Source organism: Ornithorhynchus anatinus, chromosome 8, assembly GCF_004115215.2.
Source record: "Ornithorhynchus anatinus isolate Pmale09 chromosome 8, mOrnAna1.pri.v4, whole genome shotgun sequence".
Lineage (NCBI taxonomy): Eukaryota > Metazoa > Chordata > Mammalia > Monotremata > Ornithorhynchidae > Ornithorhynchus > Ornithorhynchus anatinus.
In genome coordinates, this window is record NC_041735.1 from 5,284,848 (window position 1) to 5,293,783 (window position 8,936).

Below are 8,936 nucleotides of genomic sequence, written 5' to 3' on the forward strand. Positions count from 1 at the left end.
AAGGTAAAACTCTCTCCATCTGTTAGAGACGGCTTAGCAGAACAAAGGAAACTCATTTCTGCTCATCAGTCAAGTGTGGTCGAAACAGATGCCCGTCCCTGATCGAACTTGGCGAGTGCAAACCTTCACCAAATTACTCGTACGCTTCTCACTGGGGGTTGCTTTGAAGAGCTCCGTAAATTCCCACCTCCAATTAACCTTTTCCACCTAAAAGGGACTCCTGGGTTCACTGTGAATACCATTATCCTCTAGAAACTCTTTTACAGATGACACTAAGATGCCCAGGACTGGTCTCTTCCCACAACCATGGCTACCATAATAAGGTTGGTATTTGTTAAGCGCTTACTATGTGCACAGCACTGTTCTAAGCGCTGGGGGAGATCACCATCACAACCCAGCATGGCACAGTGGACAGAGCGCGGGCCTGGCAGTCAGAAGGACATGGGTTCTAGTCCCGGCTCTTCCACCTGTCTGCTGCGTGACCTTGGGCAAGTCACTTCACTGTGCCTCGGTTCCCTCATCTGTAAAATGGGGATGGAGACTGTGAGCCCCACGTGGGACAGGGACTGTGCCCAGCCCGATCTGCTGGTCTCCACCCCAGGGCTTAGTACAGTGTATGGCACATAGTAAGCGCTTAACAAATGCCATTATCACGATGATGTCGGTCACATCTCCTGCACATGCCGGTCACCACTCAATCGATGGCATTTACTGAGGGCTTACCGCGTGCAGAGCATTATACGAAGCACTTGGGAGAGTACAAGATAACAGAATCGGTAGATCCACAACAACCTTACAGCCTAGAGGACTGGTCATCATCAATGGTCTTTACTGAGCGCTTAGTGTGTGCAGAGCACCATACTAAGCGCTTGGGAGAGTTCAACACGAGAGTTGGGAGACAAGTAGCCTGCTCACAGAGAGCTTAGAGTCTAGAAGGGGGATTTCCGAGTTTTTAAAGGCTCTCCCCAGCGGTTAGGCGTCCCCGAGGCTAACACCCTGGCAGGTGTTTTGCTAAACAGGCCAGAAAGTCTTTCGGTTGGATGACCTTGAGGCACCCCAGGGGCTCACCCTGAATTTCAAGCGCTTAGTACAGGGCTTTGCACACCGTAAGCACTCAATAAACACCACTGAATGAATCTCTGTCCAGAGATGAATCAAGAGATATTTCTTAAAGACACCGACTCCTAATGGTCCTCCTCTGCCTCAAAACTCGCAGACCAAGTGTTTCGCTTGCTACCCACAGGAAGCAGGGATTAGGGCTGCTTTTCTGAAACTGTATGTCAGGCCGACAAAAAAAAAAAAAAAGCCCGAAGAAGTACTTCGTATATGAGGTTCAACGGCATTTAGGAAAAAGCGGCTGAGGGGAGGTGAAAGTCACGGCATTTTGGCTAGTGATTCAAACATTTTCCCCTCCGCTTCCCTACCTCTTAATTCTGCCACAAACCACACCCTCCCACAGTTGAACGGTATTATATTCTGTGGAAAGCACCAATATTGTATTACTATTCCTTCCCCTTTGCCCTTTCAATGCAAAGAATCTGAAAGTTCCCCAGGGAGCTCGTTCCCCTCATCCCACAATCAGTGGTACTTATTGTGGCCCAGAACGCTGTACTAAGCGCTAGCGATCGTACATTAAAAGACGGTTGGTAGAACGCATTACCTGGCTACAGTGAGTTTACAGGCTAGAGAGGCAGATCTTATTATTAATAATAATAATGATGGTATTCGTTAAGCCCTTACCACGTGCTAGGCACAAGCAAATTGGGTTAGATATAAATACGTCATTTACAGATATGTAATAATAATAATGATGGCATTTGTTAAGCACTTACTATGTAGGAAGCACTGTTCTAAGCACTGGGGGGCGGGAATACATGGTGATCAGGTTGTCCCACGTGGGGCTCACAGTCTTAATCCCCATTTTCCAGATGAGGTCACTGAGGCCCAGAGAAGTGAAGTGACTTGCCCAAAGTCACACATCTGACAAATGGGCAGAGCCGGGATTAGAACCCATGACCTCTGACTCCCAAGCCCGGGTTCTTTCCACTGAGACATGCTGCTTGATGGAGAAACTGAGTCCCGGAGAAGCTGTTTTGCCCAGGTTTCCACGGCCTGACCGAGGAAAAGAACTCTGACGCCTAATCCCTTTCTTTATCCCTTGGACCGAGACATCATTCCTGAAGGGAAAAATAATTCCCACATTTCAGAAAGATTTGGTTGCTTATAACTAGTGACGTAGCATGCTTCAGCAAAGTCTGCCAAACCATCCACACGCCATGAATTAGAATGATTTTCCAGAGAGGTTTTCTTTTAAAATGGTATTTATTAAGACTCACTGCACGTCGGACACTGTACTAAGCGCTGGGGAAGGTACAAACTCATCAGATTGGACACAGCCCACGTCCCACACGGGGCTCAGTCTTAATCCCCCTTTTACAGGGGAGGTTACTGAGGCACCGAAGCGCAGTGACTTGCTCAAGGTCACACAGCAGACAAGTGGCGGAGGCGGGATTAGAACCCAGGCCCTTCCGACTCCCAGGCAGACGCCTTATCCACTAGGCCACGCTGCTTCTCTTTGGGAGTTTGGGAGGCGATGCCAAACTGGATGACCAAGCCGTCTCACCCACCTTCTACCCCCCTACAAATCTCACCAGTGTCTTACGCGTTTCTAGCTTTGCCAGGCCCTTCCCACTTTCCCGCTCACGCCGCCTAACTCATTCACACAAAACATTTCTCTTTTCCAAAGCGTTTTTTCGGCTTTTAGAACCTGATTAAACTTCACGCTTTCTAGCAAGATGGAGCAGAACACTTCTGACCCAAAGAACTGGTCATCACGGTGGTCGTCATCATCCTCAACATCGATGGTATTTATTGAGCGCTTACCGGGTGCAGAGCTCTGTACTAAGCGCTTGGGAGAGGACAATACAAGAGTTGGTAGACAGGTCCCCTGCCCACAGTGAGTTTACAGTCTAGAGGAGGGATTTCAGAGTTGGCAAATATTCTCCTCAACCTGTTCCAAGTAGGTAGTGAACAGGGGCTCAACCTGAATTAAGACCGTGAGCCCCACGTGGAACAACCTGATCACCTTGTATCCCCCCCAGCGCTTAGAACAGTGCTTCACACACAGTAAGTGCTTAAAAATGCCATCATTATTATTATTATTAATTATTACATATCTGTAAATGAGATGGAGCGAGGAGGCAATAATTCCCTCGAGGCCACAGAGCAAACCGGAGCCCCGGTGAAAAATTGAGTCCGGGGTCCTGACTTAACGAGCGTTGGCGCAATCACCCTCAACTCAGGCAAGAGCAGGGTCTGGTGTTCAGACTTTACTAATCACTGTGGTGCTTGTTAAGCGCCTACTATGTGCCAAGCACCGTTCTAAGCGCCGGGGTAGACACAAGATCGTAAGGTGGGACGCAGCCCTCGTCCCGTGTGAGGCTCCCAGTCTTAATCCCCATTATACAGATGAGGGAACTGAGGCACAGAGAAGTTAACTGACTCGCCCAAAGTCACCCAGCAGACAAGCGGCAGAGGGAGGATTAGAACTCAGGTCCTTCTGACTCTGAGGCCCGTGCTCTAACCGGTAGGCCACGCTGCTTCTCTAAGGCTTTGTGTAAAGCATACTGGAAGAGAAAATGACCTCACTACTGATCTCTCCTTTCACAACCCATAGATGAAACTCCCTCCCCTTTCACATCCCATAGGTAATAAAAATCATAATAATGGTATTTGTTAAGTGCTTACTATGTGCCAAGCACTGTTCTAAGCCCTGGGGTGGACACAGGGGAATCAGGTTGTCCCACGTGGGGCTCACAGTCTTCATCCCCATTTTACAGATGAGGGAACTGAGGCACCACGAAGTTAAGTGACTGGCCCAAAGTCACACAGCTGCCAAGTGGCAGAGTCAGGATTAGAACCCACGACCTCCGACTCCTCAGCCCGGGCTCTTTCCACTTTTCACCGCTCTCTTCCTCTTCAAAGCCCTCCTGAAGTCACACCTCCCTCAGGAGATCTTCCCCAATGAATATCTGAATATCTTGTTTTCTCAGTTTATATTTCCATATATTTCCATTTATATTATATCCGGACGAACTTCGGGGATCCGGCCACTTTGGTATTTTCCGTGCCATCTGAGCATTTGGATACTCACCCTCCCACCCACACCGTGCTTATTTTCCTCTCTTTATACGCCATTACTTCCTCCTACCTGGACTGTATTTTACCGTCGGTCTCCCCAGCTAGATCAAAAGCTTCTTGAGGGCAGGGATCATTGTAACTTCCAAGCGCTGCCCAGAGTAGATGCTCGACACGTACACTTTGGAGCGATCGACTGGTTACCAAGGCTTGGCTGCCGTGGGCAAGTCGTCTCACTGCTCTGTGCCTCAGTTTCCCCTTCTGCCCATGGAGATCGTAAACTCTATCTCCCCGACGGCCTGATTTCACCGTTCCGTGGTAGGGATTTGAAGGGGGAGGAGGAATGGCTTAATGTACGAAATCCTCCGAACCCCTGATCGAAAAAGGTTTCATTCAATGTTGGTATTCCTCTCCTGAGCCTGACTGCACGGTTCATACGGGACGTCCCCTTCTGGCTGCTCGTCCACACAATCGATCAGTGGTATTTATTGAGCCCTTGCTGTGTGCAGAGCACTGTATTAGGCGCTTGAAGATGGAAGAGACTCCTATTGCCAAGGCTGGGTAGAGACTTCCTTCCCCCTCTCCCCTTCCACCCTCCCACCCACCAGTTCTCTTACTTGCTCTCCCTCCATCCCTCCCACCCCCATCTGCTTGTTCTCCCACCCTCCGCCCCCGACCTGTTCCCTCTCCATCCCTCCCACCCTACCTGCTCTCCCTCCCCCTCCTCCCCACCTGCCCTGTCCCCCCAGTAGCTCTTCCTCCCACTCCCACCTGCTCTCCCTCCATCCCCCCCACCCCACCTACGCTCCCTCCCTCTCCTCCCACCCCACCTACTCTCCTTCCCACTCCTCCCACCCCATCTGTTCTCCCTCCCTCTCTCCCACCTGCTCTCCCGTCCCCACCTGCTCTCCCTCCATCCCTCCCACCCCAACCGCTCTCCTTCCATCCCCCCCACCTGCTCTCTCCCACCCCACCTACTCCACCTACTCCCCCCCACCCCACCTACTCCCCCCCACTCCATCGTTACCCCTCCCTCCCACCTGCATTCCCTCCCTCCCTCCCTCCCCCCCCCACCTGCTCTCCTTCCATCTCCCCCACCTGCTCTCCCTCCATCCCTCCTTCCCCACCCGCTCTCTCTCTCTCCCTCCCTCCCCCCCACCTACTGTCTCCCACCCCACCTGCTCTCCCTCTCAGCCCACCTCCTCTCTCTCCCTCCCTCCCCCCACCTCCTCTCTCCCCATCCCCACCTCCTCTCCCTCCCTCCCCACCTCCTCTCCCTCCCTCCCACCCCACCTGCTCTCCCTCCAACTCCCCCACCTGCTCTCTCCCCATCCCCACCTCCTCTCTCCCCATCCCCACCTCCTCTCTCCCCATCCCCACCTCCTCTCTCCCCACACCTCCTCTCTCCCCATCCCCACCTCCTCTCCCTCCCTCCCCACCTCCTCTCTCTCTCCCTCCCTCCCCACCTGCCCTCCTTCCCCACCTGCTCTCCTTCCAACTCCCCCACCTGCTCTCTCCCCATCCCCACCTCCTCTCCCTCCCTCCCCCCCCCCCAACTGCTCTCCTTCCATCTCCCCCACCTCCTCTCTCTCCCTCCCTCCCTCCCCACCTCCTCTCTTTCCCTCCCCACCTGCTGTCCTTCCAACTCCCCCACCTGCTCTCTCCCCATCCCCACCTCCTCTCTCTCCCTCCCCCCCCCCCCCCACCTGCTCTCCCTCCATCCCTCCCACCCCAACCGCTCTCCTTCCATCCCCCCCACCTGCTCTCTCCCACCCCACCTGCTCCCCCTCCCTCCACCCCTACTCCACCTACTCCCCCCCCACCCCACCTACTCCCCCCACTCCATCTGTTACCCCTCCCTCCCACCTGCATTCCCTCCCCCCCCCACCTGCTCTCCTTCCATCTCCCCCACCTGCTCTCTCCCACCCCCCCTGCTCTCCCTCCATCCCTCCTTCCCCACCTGCTCTCTCTCTCCCTCCCTCCCCCCCACCTACTGTCTCCCACCCCACCTGCTCTCCCTCTCAGCCCACCTCCTCTCTCTCCCTCCCTCCCCCCACCTCCTCTCTCCCCATCCCCACCTCCTCTCCCTCCCTCCCCATCTCCTCTCCCTCCCTCCCCACCTCCTCTCCCTCCCTCCCCACCTCCTCTCTCTCCCTCCCACCCCACCTGCTCTCCCTCCAACTCCCCCACCTGCTCTCTCCCCATCCCCACCTCCTCTCCCTCCCTCCCCACCTCCTCTCTCCCCATCCCCACCTCCTCTCTCCCCATCCCCACCTCCTCTCCCTCCCTCCCCACACCTCCTCTCTCCCCATCCCCACCTCCTCTCCCTCCCTCCCCACCTCCTCTCTCTCTCCCTCCCTCCCCACCTGCCCTCCTTCCCCACCTGCTCTCCTTCCAACTCCCCCACCTGCTCTCTCCCCATCCCCACCTCCTCTCCCTCCCTCCCTCCCCCCCCAACTGCTCTCCTTCCATCTCCCCCACCTCCTCTCTCTCCCTCCCTACCTCCTCTCTTTCCCTCCCCACCTGCTGTCCTTCCAACTCCCCCACCTGCTCTCTCCCCATCCCCACCTCCTCTCTCTCCCTCCCTCCCCCCCACCTGCTCTCCTTCCATCCCTCCCCCCCCACCTACTCTCCCTCCCTCCATCCTTCCCACTCCACCTCCTCTCCCTCCCCCCCTCCCCCCCCCCCCGCAGCCCTGCAGGATGGGGTGGTCCCCGGGGGGTCGGTCCTCTGACCTGCGCGGCGGGTTCCGCAGCTGCACCGTCTCCATGGCTCCCGCTCACATCGCACCGCACAGCCCCGCGCCCCGCCCCCCGCCGCCGCCGCCGCCGCCGCCCGCTGTCTCTCTGTCTCTCGGCTGTGTCTCTCGCCACCGTCTCTGCCCTTCTCTGGGGCCGGCACTTCCGCTTTCCTGCCGGACCGGAAGCGGCGCGCGGGAGGGGGGAGGGGCGCGCGGGAGAAGGGGAGGGGGGGGGGGGGCGCGCGCGCGGGAGAAGGGGAGGGGGGGCGCGCGCGCGCGCGGGAGAAGGGGAGGGAGGGGCGCGCGCGCGCGGGAGAAGGGGAGGGGGAAACGAGCCGCTGGGTCACGTGTCCCCGCTGGGTCACGTGTCCCCGGGGCGGGCGGCGCCCAGGAGGAGGCGGCTGAGGAGAAATGCGCCGCCATTTTTCAGTCGTCAGAATCGTCCTCATTATGACGACGATGATGGCGTGGGCTATAAGCGCTCGCTAGGTGCCAAGAGTCATCGGGCTGTCCCACCTGGGGCCTCCAGGCTCCATCCCTCCTTTGACAGCAGAGGGAACTGAGGCCCAGAGAAGAATAAACAATAATAATCATAATAATGGTGTGGGTTAAGCGCTCGCTATGGGACGAACACTGTACTAAGCGCTGGGGGGGACACAGAGTCATCGGGCGGTCCCACCTGGGGCCCCCAGCCTTCATCCCTCCTTTGACAGCTGAGGGAACTGAGGCCCAGAGAAGAATAAACAATAATAATCATAATAATGGTGTGGGTTAAGCGCTCGCTATGGGACGAACACTGTACTAAGCGCTGGGGGGGACACAGAGTCATCGGGCGGTCCCACCTGGGGCCCCCAGCCTTCATCCCTCTTTTGACAGCTGAGGGAACTGAGGCCCAGAGAAGAATAAACAATAATAATCATAATAATGGTGTGGGTTAAGCGCTCGCTATGGGACGAACACTGTACTAAGCGCTGGGGGGGACACAGAGTCATCGGGCGGTCCCACCTGGGGCCCCCAGCCTTCATCCCTCTTTTGACAGCTGAGGGAACTGAGGCCCAGAGAAGAATAAACAATAATAATCATAATAATGGTGTGGGTTAAGCGCTCGCTATGGGACGAACACTGTACTAAGCGCTGGGGGGGACACAGAGTCATCGGGCGGTCCCACCTGGGGCCCCCAGCCTTCATCCCTCTTTTGACAGCTGAGGGAACTGAGGCCCAGAGAAGAATAAACAATAATAATCATAATAATGGTGTGGGTTAAGCGCTCGCTATGGGACGAACACTGTACTAAGCGCTGGGGGGGACACAGAGTCATCGGGCGGTCCCACCTGGGGCCCCCAGCCTTCATCCCTCTTTTGACAGCAGAGGGAACTGAGGCCCAGAGAAGAATAAACAATAATAATCATAATAATGGTGTGGGTTAAGCGCTCGCTATGGGACGAACACTGTACTAAGCGCTGGGGGGGACACAGAGTCACACCCCTTCCCCTCCTCACTGCACTTGTGCATATTTGTATATTTATTACTCTATTAATTTTATTAATGAGGGGTATATGTCGATGGCTCAATCTTGATGGTAATAATGCCTATTTTTTTGTCTGTCTCCCCCCCCCTTCTAGCCTATGAGCAGGGATTGTCCCCCTCTGTTCCCCAATTCTTGGCCTGTTTTTACCAGAAATCCTAGGCCTCGCCTGCCCCTGCCACCAACCTTGTCTCAGAGTGAGAAGGGAGGCAGGTCGGATTCTCTGCCCTGCTGCTCCTCGCTCCTTTTTGCAATCGTATTTATTGAGCGCCTACTATGTGCAGAGCACTGTCCTAAGCGCTTGGTATGTGCAATTCGGCAACCGATGGAGACCGTCGCTGCCCAATGACAGGCTCACAGTCTAAATGGGGGAGACAAGTCTTTTTGGGCCACCTTCCCCTTTTTTGAAAGAATTCCGCTTCCCACAAATGGGTCATGGATCTTGCTCTTACCTAGGGAAGTTGGCCTGCTGTCGCTCCCCCTGCCAGTTGAGGGATAATGTTGGTATTAAGCGCTTACTATGTGCAGAGCACT

At 55.5% G+C, this 8,936-nt stretch overlaps 1 protein-coding gene across 2 annotated transcripts in view; it reads right to left on the reverse strand.

The window, feature by feature from the left end:
* The window catches only part of STK4 (serine/threonine kinase 4), an 83,719-nt gene extending 76,645 nt beyond the window's left edge, over positions 1-7,074 (reverse strand). Inside the window, exon 1 of one of the 2 annotated variants that reach the window (XR_005660271.1) lies at positions 6,873-7,074. Coding sequence is in view for 1 of the 2 variants with exons in the window: in XM_029071065.2 (XP_028926898.1) it covers positions 6,873-6,907 (35 nt within the window). In the remaining variant the exon portion in view is untranslated. The remainder of the gene's footprint in view (positions 1-6,872) is intronic. The other variant, XM_029071065.2, reaches the window with a different exon arrangement.
* Positions 7,075-8,936: the final 1,862 nt, after the last annotated feature.